We start from the raw sequence: 23,245 nt of genomic DNA, 5'->3' as shown, positions 1-23,245 counted from the left end.
ATTTGTTAAAATAGACCGAGGGGTAAAAATAGTGGTGTGTAAGCCATTATAGGTGGCTAATTTCTTATATTAAGAGTGAGTTCCTATATCTGAGTAATTAGTAATGACAGCCATGGAGAAGGCTGAGGTACTCTGCAACTTCTTTGCCTCCATCTACACTGGTAGACGGGCTTCCCAAGTCTTTCATTTCCTTGAACCTGTAGATGGAGGCTGGGGGATCAAAGTCCCACTCACTGTAAGTGAAGAGCACATTCGAGACCACGTGATGAATCTAAACAGGTACAAGTCTGTGGGACCTGATGACGTGAATCCCAGGGGCCTGAGAGGCTGATGGAGTTGCCAAGCCTCTCTCCATCATAGCTGAAAAGTCCTGGAAGTCAGGCGATGTCCGTGGTGAGTGGAAAAACGGAAACGTCATGCCCCTACTCTTCAACAATTAAAACAAAGAATTGAACAAAGAGCACTTCTCTTCAACAGTTAAAACAATTAGGACACATTCTTTCTTAGAAAGAGCAGTCAGGCATTGGGACAAGTTGCCCAGGGGTTTGGTGGAGTCACTGTCCCTGGGGGTGTTCAAGGAGAGGTTGGACGTGCTGCTTAGGGACATGGTTTAGTGGGTGACAGTGGTGGTAGGGGAATGGTTGGACCAGATGGTCTTAAAGGTCTTTTCCAACCTTAATTTTTCTATGATTCTGTGAATGTTCACTTTATAAGAAATGTAATAAAAGTTCAATTGATGAGAGAAATTTTATGAGAAATAGGATAATTTTGTCTATTTCTTTTCAAATCTTATTTTCAGTAGTAATTGGTTTTTTGCTCCTCTTTAAAAGGAAACACTTGGAGAAAATTCTAGAATTCTTTTTTCCCTCAGAAACTCATTTGGCCTTTCCAAATAGTGGTTTGCTGTTTTATTAACGATCTTGTTATTTTAACATTTCTGTGTCTTCAGAATTTAGCAAGAAAGTTGTGTCCTTTATTGTGTTATCTCTTCCCTAGCAGTAGGGAAGTAAATGATGAGATGGAAAAAGTGTCCGGCTAGTCCTGTTGATTTATAATTTTAGAAGAGAGCATTTTTAGGGCTATGTTTAAATTCTGGACAAGTTTTCATAAGAAGGCCTTGGTCTTAAGGCAGCCCACGGCTTTGTGGCTCTAGCTGATGTCTGCCAGCTCTGGGTAAGTGTGAGTGGCTCCCCAGTACAGGGTTCCTGTAGAATATGTAGGATATCTGCTGTGTCCAACTGGGACAGGTAGTAATTGAAAAGGTTATTGAATATGCAGTACTATTTCTCTGTCTATGCTGCTGTTTAGTTCTTTTAATTAAAAACATTTTCAGCTTCCTGTTTTGAGGAAGACTAAGCTCAGTATTCAGCAAAAGAATTTTGTATTAATAATGGGCTGTTATAAGCAGTTGCTAGCTTTTCTTCCTTAAGCAGTATGTTCAGGGAAACTATTGTTTACTAGTGTGTATCAGAAAACATAAATATGGGATGATTTTTTCCCTCTAAGAATATAAATTGTCACTAGAGCATCACTTTAAAATGTTTGCATCTGTTTTTACCTTTTTAATTATCTGAGGTGACAGCAAGATAAAGTGATAAAGACTTCCAGCTTGCATTGAAGACATCTATCTAAAGAACATGAAGCTGTACTGGCTAACATTATAAAATACTCTGATTCAGTCTTAGGTTAAAAACTTATTTTAGGATACAGAAGTCAAACTGTGCTCTGGATTGTACTAGAGATATTATCTTTAAGGAGAAAGGTAATTTGAGGTCATGAGAAACTCTCTGGCAGGGTTCTCAGAGAACAGTTATTAATTTCAGTTTTGTCAAAGTTTAATCTCATTATTTATATAGACATAAAACATTTCACTGGTGAGTTAAAGTTTTGTGTGTGTTGTGTGCAGTCATGATGCTTAGCAGGAGGTGTGGGATTTCAGTAATATGATAGTGCTCTGCTCAATGTGTTTTGATGTGTTGGATAGAGAGCAATTGTAATACATTTTTAAATATCTTGTAAATTGTTGCATTATCAAAATGCGTGTTTCTTTAATTTGTCATATTAATTGATGATTCCATGGCGATTAATATATGTGATGGTGTCTGTGATCTGCTCAGCTATACCAAAAGTAAATGAAAGTGCATTTCACAGATATTCTCAGGTAATTTTATCTGAGGCATTAAAAATAATTTCTCAGTTAAAAATGCTCATCTATCCATCTGTCTCTATGGAGAGATTGTCTCTGGTTAGTACTGAAATTTGAAAAACAACCCCCTTAAATCTGATGTTCTAGTGGAGGAGGAGATGTCTGGCTTTGCCATCATTTGGAAATGCGGAGATCATGTGATAGACTGTGCTACACGGTAGAGTAACCTGACTTTTGTCTGAGATTACTATTTTTGCCTCTTTTTTGCCCATCACTTTTAAAATGCCTGTTCTTAACATTTAAAATATTAGAAAATGAATTCTTCTCTATCACATTGCAGCAACACTGGAATAAGTCTACTGATAGCAGTGCCAGTATTCAAAACAGAATTTTTCCCTCTCATATTAGATGTGATCTCATATCAAAACATCTCCTGTGGACAATTATGATTCGTTGTTGTTAGCTACATTTAACATTTTTGTTTAAATGCAAAATATTTTTAATTATATATATATAAAATAATCTGTCTTTATACATTTTGTTGAAAAATCAACTCAAAACATTGTGATTTTGGATTAGTTTGTAGTGTTGCATATTTAGCATACATTTCCAATCTCCTTACTTTGATTTTATTTAAGATTCAAAGAATGTAAAGTTTTTTAATGCACCAAATCTTTGTCTTTTTGCAGTATATTTCACATATAATTACAGCTGGTTTTGATAATAAATTGTGAGCCTGAGTCCATAATATATTTTATAAAATGGAGTCCTTTGGTGAGTTGGTTACTGAAACAATAAGCGTTTGTGACAGGTTGTTTGCTGAATACTTCCTCTGTGCATATGGCAGATCATAGTTCAGTTGTTAGCAGATTATCCATTGTGCCTTGATGTTAAAAGAGGATACTTCCCAGCCTGCATTTAAAGCTGTTCTGCACTGTCCTAACAATGCCTATGTTGAGTAGCATCTAAGAGAAGTTAGGGGAAGTTCACACATACTAAGGGAAAAAATTGAACACAACGGATAGATTGTAGTGATTTTAGCTTTCTTTTTGTGATCTCTGATAATATTTACGGTGATTTTTTTTTCCACTGACTTTAAAATTGCTTTGAAGCAGAAGTGAGTAAATCAATTTTATACTAGAACATCATTAAATATTCTTCAAATTTATAGCCCAAAGAGAACTTTTAAAGGCATTTAGAACCATTATTACTTCTGGGCAAGTATTTTAATCCCATGCTTATAAAACTGCTCATCAGAACAGTGAGGTTTTTTAGACATCAGTATTTTAAACAACAATTTTAGAATGTAATGAAATTTTACTTAGAAGAGGAAAGTCTGAAATACTTATTTGCAAGATTGTGGGGAAGAGTAAGATCTTATACGGGCATAATCCGTAGTTTTCCTTACTTATTTTACTGTGCCAGGGAATAAAGAGCAAAGAATATAGTGGAATTCTTCTGTCATGAATTATATTCTGCTGGTGGTGACACAGATCTCAGTTCTAATGTGCTGCAAGATCATTAAGATCATATAATTCAAAGGTTCGATTGAAATAAATTGAAAATGAATTAAAACCCCAATGTGTTATTTTGGAGATTGGGAGACTATTTTTCAGAAAACCAGAAGGGAGAGAAAAAGATTGAAAAATATTTTACTAAAAAAGGTGAATGTAAGGAGCTATATTTTAGATAATCTCATTTTCTTTTTAATGCAAATTTGATTCTTTGATTATTATTTATTTATTTATCATTCTATAAATGTTAAGGATTCTTACATATTGGGAATGTAGACATTCTTATAATGTAAATAATAGTGCAACTATTGCATTAACTTCATCTGTTAGTGATAAAGGTTTTCAAGAAAAATTGACTTTGAATAAAATTAATTAATTAAGGTATTCTTAAAGTGCTAAGCTTAATGTAACTACGATTCTTTAAAGCAGAAAAACAAGAGAGAAAACAAATAATGCCCCTTAAGCAGATGCTTATTCATGTAGGATAGCTACTCTTTGATTTTGGAGAGGTGGTGTGACTTGCAGTTGGAAACCTTGATTTATTGTGTCGTTATTTATGTCTGCAATAAACAAGGTATAAGCATAAAACATGAAAAGGAAAATTAGGTATTACATTAGTTCTCTTACTTTTTGTATTTTATTTACATGAAATATACATTTTTTAATAGCATGTTGCTGTGTCTTTTGTTGACCATATCTGTAAGCCAGGTCTGTCTGCTTGTTTCCATTGGCTTGTCATGTTCACTAATTAGGGAACTGCTGCATGATTCACCTTGTTAATTAGAGGGACTTGCACACAAAGGCCCTTCGGGCAGTGCGAAAGAAGAGCCTAGCACTAGTGCCCTGAGAAAGCTGCAGCCTGTGAAGTAATTCTTCTCATCTACCTTCTATTTTTTATTTGAAATGAATAAATCATTGAGATTTTCCTTGTGGAGTGAGAATGCAAGAATTCACATCTTTGTAAGATGTAAATTATATGTGATCAATAGAAGGGGATGACTACTGTATTGTACTTACAAGATTCCCTAATTTACTACTTGTCAATGTATGAAAAATTGCTTGAAATATTTTGTCCCCACACTGCTATTTTGTTCCCTTGATCTGCAGGAGAAATGAGAAGTATCGGTTTTGCTGTAGTTAAATCTAAAATAGAAAAGATGTAGATTATTTAAATTTCAAGCTTGTTTTGCATCCCCAGTGGAACTTCCATTTTGCAAGTGAACCCCCAGTACTACCCCCACAACTTTTCAGGGGAAAAAGAAGGTGGGTGTCTGGCTATTTTTGTTCCTCACACTGCTCTGCCTCAAATCTCACTTTTGAACAGAGCAGCATACTTGCTATACTGTGTATTCTTTAGTTGAATATAGTTTCAGAATAAATTAAAATTGTTTTTGTCATGTCACTTAGACTTGATCAAACCACGATCCAGGCTGCAAAAAAAGGATATTGTGTTAAAAGTGCACAACTAGTCTCCATTCTGCCCATTTCCCATCTGTTTATGACACTTTGGAAATTAACTTCAATCACATTCTTTCCAACTATTTGATCAAAATTACTTATTACAGCCAAATGCTTTTTAGTAGATTGCTGCATTTGCCTCATTTCCTCAAATGAATCTGGCAGTTCAGAGACAGCTTTCCCATAAGAATGGTGTAGAGTACTAGTATCAAAATCTGGACATTTTCTTTTGGAATAATCTAGTTGCTAGAGCCTCTTATCAGAATTTCTGGTTAGCTACTCTTTCTGCTCTTCTGAAGTTTTGTAGTAATGGGATACAGGCCAAGAAATTTTACAAAAAAAAAAAAACAGAAATAGTTTATTTTGAAGAATGGGGTAACCTTTGGCTGACTCATGTTTTTACGGTGTGACGTACTGAAGTTGAGGTCTTCCTGTGTACCTCAGCCTCCAGTTTGCTCCATGGACAAACTAACCAAGAGCATACTTTCCCCAAGTTTTCGGTGTTTTATGGAGAGTTTTCACTGTCCAAGTAGTTGTTGTATTAGTCAGATATAATGAAAGATTCTTTAAAGGATATTTTCCAAAATGTTATTTCAGAAATAGTTAATCATCTAAAAAATAGAGCAATTGATAAATTACCTCATACAACCATTAACTCTACAGTAAAACTCTACTAGATGGCCCAGCCTCAGGGAGTTAAGGCATGCCCTCCAGCTGCAAGTGTGGGGAGTTGAGAGAAAGCCTGGTTGAGAGGTTCATCTGAGCCTCATATTTTCCAGTGCATGATTTAAAGAAGGCAAATCATGTTTCATTGCTTCTCTTAATTGAGTTATCCCATTATCCAAGTATACCCTACCCCATGCTTCTCTCACATCTCCCTAACAGAAACCAGAGCTCAACAGGTTTTTGCTGGTCTCTTCAACTCTAGTCTGTAACTATGAACATGACCATAATTTATATAGATTTTCACTTTATTTTATATTCTGTGATCTTCATTAAAGCATGAGTTTCGGAATCCTCCCATCGTGTCTCGCTTCAAGGGCAAAGGACAACATTCTAGAAATCTCAGGGGGTAGTAACCCCCATTTACATTAACACTAGGAGAAGATCAAAATTATTGTTGGTGTTTACATTAACACTAGGAGAAGATCAAAATTATTGTTGGTGAAGATCTCTTGCTTGCACGTGGATTCAGGAACCTGCAAGTGAGTTGTTAAAGTTTTCAAATGTGGTATTCTTACCATTCCTTCTGTCTGCCCAGACTGCACAAACATGTTTAGTTTCCTTTGAAAAACGGTTTGAGAACATTTGTAATTGTCTTGTTGAGTTGATCCAAAATAAAATGAAGACGTATAACAAAAAAATAGAATAACAAATCTTAGGGAGATTCTTTCAGAACTTCTTCTGATCTTGCTACAGACCTCTCAAAAAGTTGCCAGCTCTAATAATGCTGTCATCTGTCCCTCAGAAGCCCTTTCCTCAAATGATCTGTGTTTGCAACCGCAAATCTACAAAACAGACTGTGGGACCTAGCAAATATAAGGGCTTAAAATAGGGGTGTCTCCAGCTTAATACGTAAGAGCCCAGAACTGGTGCTAATGGAGATACGTTGTTCAAGGAATAGTTTAACCAAAACCAGACAAAACGTGCTGAAGCTTCAACAACAGATTTTCAGGAATGAAAAATATTAATGAATCAGGTTACTGAAGGGGCACAAAGCACACTGCTGTGGAACTCTTTTACAGGAATCTGAAAGACTGTTATTCTAAATTTATTCTAAGTTTATTTAGAATTTTTAAGGTTATTCAAAAAAAAAACCCAACACATTATTATGCATTCTGTTACTACGAATATAGCTTAAGAACTGCTTGGAGAGTTACAGAAATAAATGGTTTAAAGTTAAATTAGAATAGTGCATTGTATTTGGAAGACCAAAAAGTCAAACAACTAAGGATATATAAATTTAACAAGAAGTATTTCATAAACATCTGTGAAGAGTGTTAGTTGATGAAATGGACTAGTGGGATAAGGATCATTTCTTCAAAGTATTTAGGGAACAAAATAACATTGGAGACAAAAGAATTTCTTCATGCTTTTGATTTTTTATAAGCTATGAGTAAGCTGTAAAAAGATTTTAGTATGAATATATATAAAAATCTGTTCTGATACTACTTATTATTGAGGAGATAAAATTGTTTAACTGATTATTATTTTAAAAATCATATTTAACTAGATAATATACATGACTTCAGAAAATTACGATTAAGGCTTGTCTTCGGGGAAAAATAAAAAAGGCAGGATGCACCTGGCATTTTCTATATCAGAAGTTTAACACATTCTCTCAAAAGTAATGGGGCAAATGTTAATGGAAATTTTGAGCAAACTTCTAGAACATAACAAGATTAAAAGTAATAAACAGGATAGGTCTATTGCAGGGAATATACCTGGTCAAAAGTACCCCAGTTAAGGTTCCAGAACTGTATTCGTATGCTCATTATTTTTAAGAAACATTCATCTTGGGGGCTGAAATGTTCCCAGCTTAGTCTTTGCCCAGGGTGATTTTTTGAACACAGTGCAGTAATTTTCAACTGTTGTTAAGTGTGTGGGAAAGAGAAAAAGCACACACGCACCCCCTTTTCAGTACAGAAAATCCTTCATCTCCTTCAAAGAGATGTGCAGCCATCACAGGTGTCGATCGAAGGTTTTACTGTCTGACGAGAGTACACTTGTGGAGAAGTAGCATCTAGCTTTACGTTGAAGAAAGTTAGGTATGGTTTAGCAAAGCTGTGAGTGTTTGAAAGTCTCACAGGACGTGTTCAGTGTATGCTTTGCTATTACACGTGTAAACCTTCTCTGTGTTGCCTTACTGCAGAGCCACGTTGTAACTTTAGCTACTTTGGGCCAGTTTCTCACCAGCCAGGTGTTGTTGCTGTAGGAGTTCTGTTGACCTTTAGAGACTTGGGTAATGCAGAGGAGAGGAGGGAACCTAGCGTGGGCATTCCGCAGGCATTAGCTGTTTTTCAAGACTCTCTCTCTGAGGTTAACTGGGTTACTGATCCTTCTTGATCATTGTCCTGGACTTGTTGAGGTTACTGCCAGCATTTTTAATGAGTTTCATTTTTTTAATTGCACCCTCTGTCATGGATGTCTTAGGACATGTATAATGGTTCCACATTTCAGGCTCTCCTCAGCAAAAAAGATGTTTTTCCAGGGGGTGCAATCACTGTCTGAGACTGATAGATATATGCTGCAGAATCATCAATTAAGACAGGCTTTTCCCAGCATATGACCCTGTTATCAAGAATTAAACCATCCATCGCAAATGGAATTAGGAAGGATCTCCATTGATGCCTATTGGCTAGAAATCAATGCTTAAATCATTGTTTATATGATCCTGCTTTCATCAAACATTTCTGCCATTTAGTGCTCTCTGTTGCCAATTTCCTGCTCAGTGTTCAGTCCTGGCTGTCTTCATTCTTGATTGCGGTTTACAGTCTGTCAATATTTATAGTTTCTGTTGGGCTATTAGCCCCTTCTCTGTCCTCTTTTCTTCTTCTCAGGCTGTATTTCTGAACTATGCTGGAGATTGTAAGTAGCCATAGTGTAGTTCTTTGTGAGATGAGTTGGCTCTGTGACTGTAGAAACTTACTTTTACAACTCTGCTTCTATTCCCTTATCAAATCCTATATTGACAGTATTTAAACATACTTGACTACCTCCTCAAGCTCTTCCTTCCTCTTTATCTCCACAATCATCTGTCTCTCTCTGTCACCGGGTTATTTTCCTTCCAGGCCAAAAAACACCCCTGATTTCTACCTGAAATTAGAGAAACACCTCCTTGACCTTTTTGTCTCTCATGTGATGCCATTCTATTCTTCCTTTTGGTTTTGAAGGTATTTGTGTGTAGATTTGAGTCATTAGTGGTCCGGTCATCCTGTTTCTGATCACACTGAAGGAAATCTCTCCTACTGCAGTCCTTACGGACCACAGCTCAGGCCCATATCCATCTACACCTCTGCTTTAAGGCAAGGGTAATTTCAATTTGCTCACTTTTTGCCCTCCATTTGGAGCATGTTTTGCCTTCATTTCCAGATGTCTTTTGGTACTGGGTTTGAACAGCTCCTGTCTTTCTGATGTAGCCTGGTGTCTCATTTGAGGTTTGACATTCCTTATCCTGTGGATTCAAGTGAGCAAGTGAGATTCACTGGAATGGTTGCATAGCTGTTGTGAATGGATTTATTTCTCTTGGAATACTCACTTCTATGTTCACTGAAGTAAATGACTCCTCTGATTCTGGTACAGATCACAGCCACAGCTAGGCCATGTAATTTTCTGGGCTGGAGAGGTTGTTTGACCTCTATAGATGCTCATACCAAGTATGAATTTCCTTCATGATTGTTTTTCCAGACCAAATTGTTTCCTTGAACAAATTCACATTATTTGTTTCTCTAGTCTTACCTTCCTTGAATTTCTTACTGTTTTAGTTGATCTTGTAGAAAAGTGGATTATTATAATACTAATTACAGCAATGAATGGAGGATTTAGATCTTTAAGAAATCTTGAAAATGAATCCCTACTAATCTTTGAAACAGGTGGTTTATTCTGGTTGCATGGACTGCTACAACTGCTGGTAGAAGGAAAAATTCGAGAAGAAAAAAATTGCTGAGCTTATACCAACACCATATATTTACTTACTAATATCTCAGTGACTGTTCTCACAATGACTTGTAGTGCAGAAACAGCTTAAAATGCTTGGCTTCTATTCCAAAATGATTTACAAAGCATGCTAAATGTGCTCTTGTTGTGCTTTTGAAGTTATTAAATCTAGATTTTTAAGCTTGAATGTTGATACTTGAGATAGACATATGGTTGTCTTCCTTGTAGCATATGGCTTGTGGCATTTCTTTTCTGAAATAGCTAAATGTATCATAACAAATAATGGGCTAAGGAAAACAAACCAAAGTTTTTAGAACCTCTGTTAGCTTCACTTTATTAAAGTAGTAAAATGATGTTCTTTGTGTGGTTTTAATGTTATACTGCCATACGCAAGGAAGAAAATTTAATTGTGTGAAATACTATTGGTATTTAATTCTTATACTGTGCTTCTCGTCAAAGGGATCTCTGTAAGTTCAAGTAATTAAGTAATGAAATACTTCTCAGTAAGTAAGTGGTATGCTAAAAATAATTTTGGAGCAGATAAGGAGCAAAGAACAACATGTCATTTGTAAGCATCTTTCTTGTATAATATATTGGAATATTTGTCTGTGTTTTAGATAAATATTTTGACTTTCAAAAAAGTTAATTGTTGTTGATTAGTTCCAAGTGAAACATTACTTCCTTTCCAGAGGGCAGAAATTTTAATATGCTATCGATATATCCATATTAATTGTGGATGAAGGGAAGTTAAAGAGTGATATTGCATCAGCAGTCCAATATGAAAATTGTGTGTGTGAATGCAGCTATCAAGCAGTTGCATCTTGTTCATTGATGTAGTGAGTTAGATTAATTTCTGCTAAATCATGTTAATTAACAGGAAATTTCTTTTATCAAGATGTATAGTTATTAACAGGTGCTTCATTTGTTTAAATATCTGGAAATTATTTACTGGCTTAGTTAAGAGAGAAACTATTGTAATAACATGCTGCTTTTTTACTTTTAAAATACCACTGGCCATGTAAAGTAAGAAGCTTAGGTAACTTTAGTATCATAGGTACTTTTAGAAGTAGTTTAAAATCACAAAAGCACTGAAGATGGCTGCACTTAATTCAGTACTGAAAATTCAGTAATGACTTTGGAACTGGGCAGAACTGATTGTGAAGTTATTCCCACTTGATACAGAGAGCCCAGTTTCAGAACATACTGGGGAAAAGAGCTTCCACTGGTCAGGGCTGTGCATTCGACATATGTGGTACACAAGGCACATCTTAAATGTACATCTCTGTTGACAACAAAGCAGAATGTTTAGTTCTTTGTTAATTACCCAGCTCCCACAAAAATCCTTGGTTATTCCTAAACTTGTTTTGCAAGATAACTTCGATAACCGTATCAGGTTTTCTCACTGTTAAAAACAGCCTCTATTTTTCCTTGAATTCACTGAGAGACTCCTGTTGAGTCAGGTGCCAGCAGCCACATTGTATGAACATCTCTGTGACACGTATAGTGTCCCCTTCTTTTGAACTAAAGCCAAGACACTGTTGTTGGTTATTTCTCCAAATAGAAAGACTATAATAACTGATATTTTTTGATGCAGAGTCAGATGATGAGAAGGAAAGAGATTGGTAGAGGTAATCTGATGTAGGGTATGAAAACATGGCTGTATGTGTGTGACTTGGAGATGGAAGCAAGAGAAAGTTGGGATGGGGGAATCAAGAAGCAGTGATGGTTAGTGTGCTTCAAGACTTTAAGTATAATCCAGAAATTGTGTCAAATGTCATGCTCGTAACTGTCTGTAAACTGCAAAGATGTTTTATTGTAAGCAAGTTGATAGTTAATAGTGAGTGTGTAAAGATGTTCCCTTAAGCCAGCTGGAGTACACTAATTGCTGCAAGATTAATGCATTTTTTGGTAATCAGGATCATAATTCTTTCAATTATTTTCAAATGTAATTTTATGATTCTCTGCCTTCAGATGAGCTTTTCAAAAAATCAGCAGTAACAACTAATTTTTAAGAGTTACGAAAATTTTTATAATACAGTATCAATCAAGTATTCCATCATTTCAGCCATAATTTTAATAAAACTTCAGGATACTATGATCTTAGTGATAATGCATATGTGCTTTTGACATATTTGATATGTTTTGAGCAATTAAGGTTTATATAAGAAGGTTTATATTTTCTATCGTAGTACATCAAAGTGTGTATTGTAAAGCCAATATCAGAAATTGTATCGTGTTTTTATCTGGAGTTTTTGTACCTGGCAGCATATTCCTTATTTGTGTTCAAGTAGTGCGTGTTAGTCCCAACAGGACTAGGTGACAAGTAAGGCACATAGTACAGGAGATCCGTGTCTGGAGAGCTTATCGACTTAACTGCTGGGTGAGGAGAGGTGAGAGGCACAGGGAAGTGAAGGGGAAGGACTTGCCAGTACTCACACCGGGTGTCAGTAAAACAGCCCGGCTCCTTCGGCTCTGTCTGCTGAGCCAGGCTTCCTGTCATCTGGTAAATTAGTTAGTTGAAAATCTTGCGTGTTTGTTTGGGCAAGTGCTGGGCCAACACATTTGTCAGAGATCAGTATTTGATATCAAAACTATCTTTACCCCTTCTCACTGAATAAAAAATAAAGGACAAAGAACCTGAGAAATAAATGAGTGCAAGCCCTTTTGCACACTCTTAAAATCTATTTCATGTTTTGCTAAAACAGCACCAGAAACTTTGCAGTTTTCTAAGTGAGGGCAGAATATGTCCCATTTTATGCAATTTAGAGAAATGGCATGTTTTGCTTTTAATGTTTTAATGGCATGTTTTGCTTCACAATTTGCATGTGCAAAAATAAAAATCATTCTTAGAAGAGCCTTTCAGAGGCATTATGTGCATACATCACATCTTGAAACAATCGCTGTATATTGCAGTACAAGTAGCACAATAGGCAAAGTATTAGCTTACTGTTGGTTTGGATGTGTTGACTTTGGATAAGATACTCATATAATAACCTTTTTATTGTACCAGTTCTCCATCAGACTATATTTCTGACCCATACCTCCCAGGAAACTAAAACTTCTCTGCTACAAAATTTCTTATTCTGTGAAGCCATCCACTTTACAACTTCGTCTGAGATCACTCTAAGCCAGTTGGCCCTAGCTTAAATATTCATCAGACTTCTGATAATTGTGATAACCCTTATAGGCTGGCAAGCATGGCAAATTAGCAGAAAGATGATTGATCTTTTTTTATATGCAGTTTTATCTTCAACCTTTCCTGGATATATGTTATACTATAGTAATAATTTCTTCTCTAAGGTATTTGCCAGTATCTGGATTTGCACATCTATTTACAGTTGCCTTGAAGCCTCATAATTACAATACAGCTGAAATGTCCATTTTCTTTCCCTGACTACAAATAGGGATCAATCGAATTTTAAATGACTGCTTACGGGCTAGCTTCCGATCATGACCTTTGTAAATGATTAGAGCTCACCACTGTTGCTATCTACCTTGAAAGGGTAAGCGGGCAGGTCTGTCTAACTGGCATTTAATCTGGAAGAGAGCCAAAGATATTTGAGCTAAAAACCTAATATGAGTTGGCAAAGAGAAGTATGTATAGACCTTTGCACTATTATTTAGATATTTTTCCATGTTTCTTTTTTGTATTTAGGGAATTCTTTTATCCTGTAGATAAGTGAGATGCTTATTTGTATATAATTTCACATTTCAGTTCTAATAATAATTGAAGCTGTAAAAATATGTGGCATAAAAATGTGAAAATGTACCGGATTTGCTTTTTCTGAAGAACATGAAAATAATCTACTGGTAAATGAATAAAGCTGAAAACTGCATTAAATAATAGCCATGAAGCAAACCTGCTTTTTCTACACAGAAGTAAATGGAGAAAAAATGCCACACAATATGCTTTTTTGCTTAAACCACCTTTCCTTTTGACATTGGCCAGGTAGTTCAGGCCTCACTTGTATATGCAGCTCACATTTAAGTAATGGCTGAGATATTTCTATCTACACCTGTCAGATAAGTTTTATTTTAATGAAGAATTGTGCCTGTATCATGCAATGTCTTTATTATCAGCATTGAATTTCTTGAGGTAGTGTTCCATGCATTTCTCTTGAGGTTGGATGTCCATGGGATTAGCTAACAAACACCTCCTCTGAATTTTCTGAAGGATTTTGCAAGTCCAGTGTTGAACATAGTAAGAATTATTACTAAGAACTAGAAAGGGGTTTTTTTTCTGATGAAAAACATACACTGTTTACCTAATCAAGTATTTTTGTGCAATATTAATTATCAGAATTTTTATTAAAGTAATATTGCTCATGGAACTATGTCTCTTATCATTTACTCTATAAAAGAACTACACAATTAAAATGGGTATGCAATTTTACCTTTTCATCATGTGGTAGCTGGAGTATTTTATCTTATTTTTTGTAGCATGCTGCTCTGTTACATGATGCAACTGGCAGGTTGTTTCCTTAGCGTCACACAAATTCAATGTGTTGTTACCTAAATTCTAATCCCGTAAAGCAGTTATAAATTCAGTGTGAAGGGTTTTTGTTTCAGTATTACTTTCTGCTAATATTCTGATAGAGGTCATTTACGTAAGCTTTTTTTTTTTTTTTTATGAAAGTAAATATCAAGTCTAGTTAAAACATTCAACGTAAATCTGAGATGAAAGGACGTGTGAGGTATTTTTTTTAGGGTTTGAATTGGTATTTACATTCTTCCTATCAGTCTTAAACTGGGGACATATGGCTAGTGTATAGTACTTACAGGCTAAGACAGTTTTCAAGGATAAGAATGGAGATACATGGAAGTAGAAATTCTGTGAGAAGTCAAGAGAACTTCTGTAACTTTATTACTCTGCTACAAAGCTGCATGTTTGAGCTACTAAAGTAGTATTTCTAGGACTATGACAGCACTGTTGGTGATTGCTCATGTCGTGACTTTCAACTTGGGCTTCCAAGTGTGGGAGTAGCTCTGGTATGATGACAGAATACAGTCTAAACATATTTTTCTCCCTCTAATAGATGCAGCAACAAGAACTTGCACAAATGAGGCAGAGGGATGCCAATTTAACTGCGTTGGCGGCTATCGGTCCCCGGAAGAAACGGAAGCTTGATTCACCTGGACTGCTCACCATAGGAGGAGAGGTATGTGTTTATCCACAGAATAAGAGAATTAGTTATTTCAAAAGCCAGTAGGAATAACTGTTTTTCAAAAGTTAGTAGGACTAACTAGAGATGCAGCATACTGATATTTTCAGTGAACTGTGTAACTTGGAAAAGGAGATATAAATTACTGAATTAGAATAACCATGAGCACATTTTGTCTTATTAGCCAGTTAAAATGACGTCTTTTCTTAGTTGTATTTTCAAATGTTATCTGTCAACAGGTATATAAAGAATATTTTAGAAGAAAAGCTAAACCTGAAGTATGTAGGTCTCTCTCTAAAAATGCTCAGTGTCTTTTTACTAGTTTTCTTCTCTCTATAGTCTAACAGAAAATAGGAAAAAGAGTAAGGCATGAAAAATATCTGGGAAAACATAACTGTAGTCTTGCTTACAATTTGAACTGAGATCTTATATTAATACTAGTAACTGTGGTTTTGTGGCAAATGTGTCAAAACGTTTTACAGAATGGCCCTGCAACTGTAAAGACAAGTTTGTAGTCATGCTTAATTGTATGTAATTTTAACAAGAATACTGTGCTCTAGAAATAGGATCAGATTTATTAGCAGGTCTCCCCTGTCATTTTAGAGGGAGAAATAGTTACACTGCACAATGCAATGCAAAGTCCTCAAAAGCAGGATATACGTTAGCCAAAGTGGAGAACTGTAATAATGTGGTTGTGTTACATTGGATAACTCTTAGAGAATACTGCGTTGTATGGTACATACATAGTTGGGCTTCTTTTGTTTCTCCTAAATATGCCTACACAATAGGAGCCAAAGTAATTCTCCCTATTATATGTCTGTTCTGAGGAAAATGCAAACATTTTGTTTTGAATAACTGACTAACGGTTTTGGCTCAGACATTTGACTGTCTAAATGCCAGGCATTTCCAAAGGCCTTTTTGTTTCCCATTTTGGATAGCTTTTATCAGAGTTCTCTCCCTCTTTTCATGTGCTAAAATTAGTGCTAAGGAATTAGCTGAGCTAGGAATAGAAGTGAATCTTGTTTATGTTCTGAAGTTGACCTATGACTTCAGATATGTAGGAGATATTCCTGTTTTCTGGTTAAGTTTGTATTTCAGACTAAGAGAGCTTCTTGTGTTTTGTGTTGTCCTGTTACATTCTCTTCCTTTTGATCTCCTACCTGGTTTTCCATTCAGTAAAGAATTATGTTCTCTTTGTAATGCACCTGTAAGAAATCCTGCAACAATAGGGCAAGAGAAACTTTTATTAGAAGCTCAGTTGGTTAGAGATAGCATTAGCTTTCACAAAAGATTTATTAAAAAAAAAAAAAAAAGCCTACTGATAATACATGGATTTGTTCAGTATTTAACAAATATGAATTTCCCACTTGTCTATACTTGACAGGAAAAATATTTTCCTAAGTATCAGAACTTAATTTTTATTGTCTATTGCCCCGGTTTTAAAAAACAATCATTTTAAAGCTTTTATTCTATGATGAACCAAACTGTGGTCATCTTTGGTGAAATATTTTATTCATTTTTATATATATATATATATATATATATATATATATATATATTTATAAACGAATGGTTTTATGGTGAACAGCTTCTGTTTCTCTCTACTTACTCTTCTGGTGCACAGCTTCAAGGCAAGATAAAGGTCTGTGGCAAATTCCAAAGGCCATCAGAGATTCTTTTGCTTCCTTCTGTTGGTCCCCTAGCCCAAATTTAATTGAACTCGTTTGTTATTCAATTGGCAAATTATCCTTGAAGCTTCTTCTAATACATGGATTTCCTGGAGTCATGAATTCTGTGGATCTTCTGCCAGTTCAGACTGAATTGCTCCCTTCCCTCTTCTCCTAGTTTCTAACCATGCTGGCCCACTCACACTGGTGTCTGGCTGCAAGCTGATTTCACAGACTTGGAGACTATATCTAGATTATTCCGTGTCTTTTCTGGGGTTAGAATTTAAAGCATTGTAGAAGCTGTATCATGCAAGTTGGCTGCTAGAACACATAGACCCACATGCATGCACGTGCTCCCTTTCTGTTAATCTGAGCTACTCATTAGGGCTGTGATGCAGAAATGAACAACAAAAACTCCTCAAAAAATTTCAGTCCAAAAGGTACTGGAAAATTGTGCCTGATTTCTCTTCTTTGGACTTCTGAAGCTTTACACATGGCATAGAAAGCTATTGTAAGACTGTGTTGTGTCTTACCTGTTCTTTTATCCCAATTTCCACCTTGAGATGTCTGACTTCCATAGTAGTCTGTGACCCTCTGATTACCTTCTCAAAGCAATTTCTAAGCTTCTGAAGTCCTGCTGGTTATAATCTCTGTTAGCAAGGTCCAACTTGGCAAGAGGTTTCTTGGCCTCCCTCTCTCCCTTTTTTTTTTTTTTTTTTCGTCTAAAGCTCTCCAGTTCATGTCAATCAAGTTGCTGGTCTCCTCATTAATGTCTTTTGACATATGCACCTGTTTTTGTTGCAGCTAGAACACTGCACATGTGCTGATCCAAAGAGATGCCATTTACAAATCACCCCACCCCTCCATATTTCAGACGTTGCATTTTTTCCTTTACTAAACTAACTCCTGTTTAATATTTTGCTTAGTCACATTGGACATTTTTTCAATGAGAAGTACTGGATTTCAATCCAGCTTCTTGGTTCAACAGAAATACTAGCTTACAATTTCTCTTTGGAAATTTGATCTTTTTAATAATACCCTTTTGATCTGAGCAGGAGGTCAAATTAGGGAGTAGTAATGATTATTTTGCTTAAGAGAAAAAGATGATGGAAAAGCTTGGTGTTTCTGAGATCAAGAACTCTTTGTTGTAAACACAGAAATGATTTTTATACAGCTTTTATAAATGTGAAAAAAATGTGCTCATAATTGCAAGTATTTTTCTACCAGCACTTTGTTAAAGAGTTTTCTTGGAACTTGTTCTCTATCATACACTTGGACAATTTTGGAGCTCATTTGGACTATTTTCCATCTTTTTCAGGCCATAGCTATTTTTTATGTGTATTTTTTTATTTTTTCTAATGGCAGGATTAGTTTAAATTATCCAGACCAGGCCCACGAGTTACCTCTTCTGTGCTAGTACAGCTGTTGGTTTTTTTTTTTTGGACTAGCTTTACTTGGGGAGATGGAACACTATCAGTATTGGGGTGAGGTTATTTTTTCATTATATGCGTTCTTTGATGAAGCCATATGAAAGATTGCTTTCCAAAACATGGGAAAAAATATTTTATAGAAAAGTGGATGAGGAAGGGTGAAGTGTTCTCAAATAGCACTGCCACCAGATATGTAACTAGTTTCAGACTGTGATTACACAGTAGCCTGAGCTAATCTGACTGTGATCTCTCTCCCAGTCCCTAGTAGTGCGTTCCTACCAGTTCCCATTCATTGGTTCTGGCTCTTGGTCTGTGCTAAACCATTTCCATTTGATAAATTGGCAGAAAGCTAACCTAACAACAACAAAAAGGGAATAGTTTCTGCTTAGCTTGCAGAAGTAGTTTGGCCTAGAGCCCAGTGAGCACTGGAAAAGGAAAGTACAACAAGGCAGAGGCAGCTAACTTGAGATCGCTTGCTCCTCCTTTGCTTACTTTTTGCTACCTTTCTTTCTAAAGTCTTGTACTTTAGGTAGTCTGCTAGAATCAGCTTCCTCCCTAGCAAGCAGCAGTTCCATCAGTAGTTCAGCCTGCTTATTATTATAATGCAGTTCAAATCAAGAGTGAAAGAGAAGGAGAAATGAGATACCTTTGGAAGACTTCAGCTCCTCTGTATTGCAGAGTATAAAATATTGCATTTGCAGAATCTTATACTTTTATTTAATGATACCAGGCAAAATTATCGGAAAATATCTTTAGATGTTACTGCTTTTTGCAATTTAATGCAGGGTTGTCAGATTAAGTATCTAACATTCCTAAAACGTGTTAGGCATTTAGGAGTGGTCCTGCCCAATTTTTGTTTGCTGTGTGGGTCCTTTTAGTGTTTGTGATGGTATGGAGCAGTGGAAGGCAAAGGTAGGGCAGGGGATGACATATGCAGGAGAGGGAGGATAGCAACTGTTGAAGTTCTTCAGTTAGTATCCTTTAAGCACCTCCATTGTCAGAGTAAAAACAATACATTTTGAGACATGTTTATTTACCTTTTGGATTTTGAATCTGTTCAGCTTAATTTTGGAAGCTTTTTTCTTGAATTGTAAGGCTTTTAATAATTAGCATTAAAATTTGTTTTAATTTCTGAAATAGATAGTTTGATGTAATTGTAAGAGTTAAAGCTTTAAGAACAGAATTAACCATCACAAGGCTTGTAGCTTTACAAGTTAAATATTTGAGTAGTGCTAAGGTGGCATTAATGCAAAATTTCCATATTTCAGAGTCCCTCATATTTGTCTATAGAATGAAAATGTGGAGGTTAAATGCAAGTATTTTTATTTATTGATTTGTTTAAAAATAATACTAATAACGTAATTTGGCTTTTCATTAAGATCTATGGCTAGGATCCCAAAATACATAAATATAAAGTATATGTTTGAAATATCTGAGGGTATAATTTGTTTAAATATCAAGTGAAAGCCCTCTCCTGGTACTTGCTGGCACAGATGGTTTTTGAATACTGAGCTTCCAAAGGCAGCTTCAGGGCTAGTTCAGTGAATCACCGCTTACTGAAGACAGTCATTTTAGGGAAAGAAAAAACCCTCTCTCTCACAGAGTGGAAGAGCAGAGCAGTCATCTTAAGAATATTCAGCAAAGTTTCCCAGAACTCCATCTTCCAAAAATTTGCAGGACCATTTGTTGGACTCTCAAGGGAGAGTTGGCAATTTGTTTCTTTTCACAACCAGTGTATATTTGATCCATTATAACAGGGAAGAGAATGTTCTTGCAGACCTGGAATATCCCCAAACAACTACAGTTAAAACAGTGATATTTTGTGTATAGAAAAGCTAAGTTGTAAAGGACGTTAGTGGTTGAAAATATACTTCAGATTCATTCAGTAGCCAACGTGGCTTCTAAACTGATCATGAAATCTATTTCTGGCACAAGGCACCACATTTTTTCTTATTAAATTCATCTTTACAATGGTATAATTTAAGCATTTTAAAGCCATTTTCATGTTAAGGTTTTGTATAAAATGTGTTTAAGATTCTGGTTTAAGACTTGGAAATCTCTGTCATACCGAGACTTCAAAATGCAGATAGAGATGTTACTTAATATTCCCCTCTCTCCGATCTTTACGCTACTAGTAGTTGAAAAGAAGGATGAATTCATGTCTATTTGGAAGGCACTCGGGTACTATCACAAACTTTGAAAAAATACTTTTGACTCCAGTCTCTTTTTAGTCATCCAGGACTGAATGTGATTAATTTGTTTGCACGTTACAACTGGCATTCTCACTTCATGCATGAGTTATCCATAGTCATTTCAGCAGCCCCCGCAATTATTCCTCAAAACCACTTCTAATTTCTTTTTTTGTCCAAAAGAATTCTGTTTATTAGGTATTTTTCTTTTTGAAATGGTTCGTGCATGATAAACAAGTAGGACAGAGCTGTCTCTTGGAAAACACTGCGTTGTTTCCTTCCTTTCTTACCCTTTTGAACAAAAAGAGGTATGTGGTCTGTCCTACACAAGTCTTTGTTGCAGAACGGTTGTACAGTGGGTTCTCTCCGAAGTATCTGCTCAATATTGTGTAGGTACAGAAGTTCATAAATCAGCCAATATAACTTTGAGGCATAGCTGCTTGTGACAGATCTGAAAGAGAACCATTTTATAGTCTTTTATTTGGGGGAAAAACACCAATCGTTGGGATTGCTGTGCTCTGAGCAAATCTTTGGGCTATTCCCTCACCTTTTTGGAACTAAGGTAATTTTATGGCATCCACTTTCAAAGGTCTTTGGAATGACTTGTTCTACAACTCAAGTCTCAGCTTGGTCTTCATAGCTATATAGTTGTTTCTTGAAAAATTGCCTTTTAAGTGGTCAAGATATGTTTAGAAAGCAATTGAATCTAAAGATTCTTTACACTGGTTAAATTTGAGCTATATGAAAGCAGATGCAAAAGGTGTTACGGTCTGTTGTGAGTGTTTATGGTCCAAGAAGTTAAAGCTCCCTTCTCATGCTTTTAAGCCTGTGGACTAAAAGTGTAAGAGGAGAAATTTTTATGATTTATTATCTCATTGTCCTTTTAAGCACTCTTTACTCCATGCATCACTGACATGATAGAATGCAGTGGTTATCTAAGTCCTGTTTTGGTGCAGGATGTCACTCCTGCAGACAGTTGTGATTTCCCTTTTAGGTATCCCAAAACTATCAGTTAAATATATGGGTTTGAATTTTCAGGTAGACAGAAATAAATTAAGGAGTCTGTCCTTATCACTTATGTTATGGAATTACATGCATACTATGGAATTATATGCATACCTCCTTAAGAATCTTTGAAAATCCTAAGGTCAGTTCAGCTATTGTAGCTTGTTCTGCTTATCATTTTCAAAAATCAAAATGTATAAATATTAAAGTCATTCATAATAAATGTATTAATATGTATTTGAAAACCAAAGTCTTTTGAAAGACTTTACAGATGTTTTCCTAACTAATAATTGTACCTATTTTTCTCATTCTTAAATAAGTAAGTTTTCAATTTAAATATAAGTTGCCCCAATGATGAATTACTGTATTTCAGATGTAATTTCAAATTGTGTTTTAGTCTATTGGGAATATTAATGTGAAAAATAATTGTAAACATTAATTTAACACATTTCAGATTCAGCAATAAAAAGTAGAAAGACCTTAAATAGGATGGGCTATGCCAAGTTTACATTGTTGATGAATAATTCTAATTTGGAGTCAATGTATAGAACTACATTTCTGTGCCTGTTGCAAACAGGCAGAAATACAGTCAGTGAGTCAGGAGGCAGTAGAACAATTTTGCATGGATCTCAGTTGACAGGAGGAAAAAAAGTCACTCGGCGATGCAAGAAAATAGAAAGTGGCTCTGTGCCAGCAAAAACATTCTTTTTTACTAGTAGAACAGGTTTGCATACTGTAAGTATTCCTTTGATCTGTGGAACACAAAATATTCTGACAGAGGTTCAGTGATATTAATCATTATTCCTTATTGGCCAAGACAAATTTGATTTTTACTTTATTTGGAGATGGAAAGGGTAGTTGATCCCATCTGCGTGATGTTGATCTAACACACAGAAGGAGACCATTAGAGCATTTCTTTCTGGGCTTTTCAAAGGTTTCTTACTGAAGCCTTACATAGGGTTTTGTCTTTTAATTACAATCCTCCTCCTTGGCTTAAAAAAAGGAGGGGGGAGGACAACATTGCATGTTAAAAAGGAAAATAATTTTATCAGTGTAGTAATATTAAATACAATCTTTATATTAATGGATACTTTAGAAATACTGTCAGCGTGTGCAGCTTATTATGGGAAATGAGACCTTGGCAAAATGACTTTTGAGTAGTTAATAGTTCATCCATTGTTTGTCAGTGCCTATAGAGGTCTGTTGCTGTTACCTGTGGAAGAGAATTCTTTTTCTTCCTGCAAAAGGCAGCTACCTTGAGTATTTGTGGGGACAGAGTACGTGAGTGTTGTTGCTTTTTTAGGATGTTAGTTTGGTTTAGGAGTTGAGTTATTTATGTTTATTGTATTTTCAATCGTCTTCTCCATTCAGTATCTGAATACCAAGGAGAGAAATGCTAAAGTACATTTTGTGGCCTCTGCTTTTCTGACACTTGCAAGTCTAGAATTTTGCTTTCTTCTGGCTAAGTAAAATTGTTAAGTCTAAGAGAAAGACAGTCTGAAAGTGCCTGGCTGAGGGTTTGTCAAAATTGACTGGAGTCTCTCTGTTGACTTGAGAAGGTAAGGCCCAAGGTGCAATGGCCTTTTTAGATGTCACTGAAACCAGTTCTTATAACCTGAGCAGAAAGCTTCCATGCTATAAATTTTCAATATCTGCATGGTAAGATTTGGTATCTTACAGTAACAGAGTTTCCTTTCTAACTCATCCTCCTTCAAAAGAGTCAGGTGAATCATCAGTTTTATTTCCTTCTCCCTTCCATCCCATTTAATGCCAGATAAATTCTGTGTGTGTTTTTTTTTTTTCTTTTTAGCTAAAAAAAAATTCCATTTACTGCAGCTGAGGTTCTGAAAAAGCCAAAAGAAGTTTATTAGGATGCCCATTCGTGGACTTTTCCAGTCTGATTCTTTACAGGAAGTCAAGTCATACACTGGTCCTACAAAGAGCGACAGTTTAGGGTATCAGTATTTAACATTTTAGTTTCCTCTGAACCTTTAGGCAAACAGGCTTGAACTTCCAGG

At 35.7% G+C, this 23,245-nt stretch overlaps 1 protein-coding gene across 3 annotated transcripts in view; it reads left to right on the top strand.

The window, feature by feature from the left end:
* Positions 1–23,245, top strand: part of LOC309882547 (transcription initiation factor TFIID subunit 4-like) — a gene marked incomplete at both ends in the record, with an annotated part of 141,919 nt that overhangs the window by 83,141 nt on the left and 35,533 nt on the right. For all 3 annotated transcript variants that reach the window (XM_082769740.1, XM_082769739.1, XM_082769738.1), the window contains one exon: positions 14,811–14,933. In XM_082769740.1, coding sequence (XP_082625866.1) covers positions 14,811–14,933 — 123 coding nt within the window. The remainder of the gene's footprint in view (positions 1–14,810; positions 14,934–23,245) is intronic.

Source organism: Aythya marila (assembly GCF_965140915.1).
Source record: "Aythya marila genome assembly, chromosome: 12".
NCBI lineage: Eukaryota > Metazoa > Chordata > Aves > Anseriformes > Anatidae > Aythya > Aythya marila.
The sequence above is the reverse complement of the archived record's forward strand: the minus strand, read 5'-3'. Positions and strand labels throughout refer to the sequence as shown.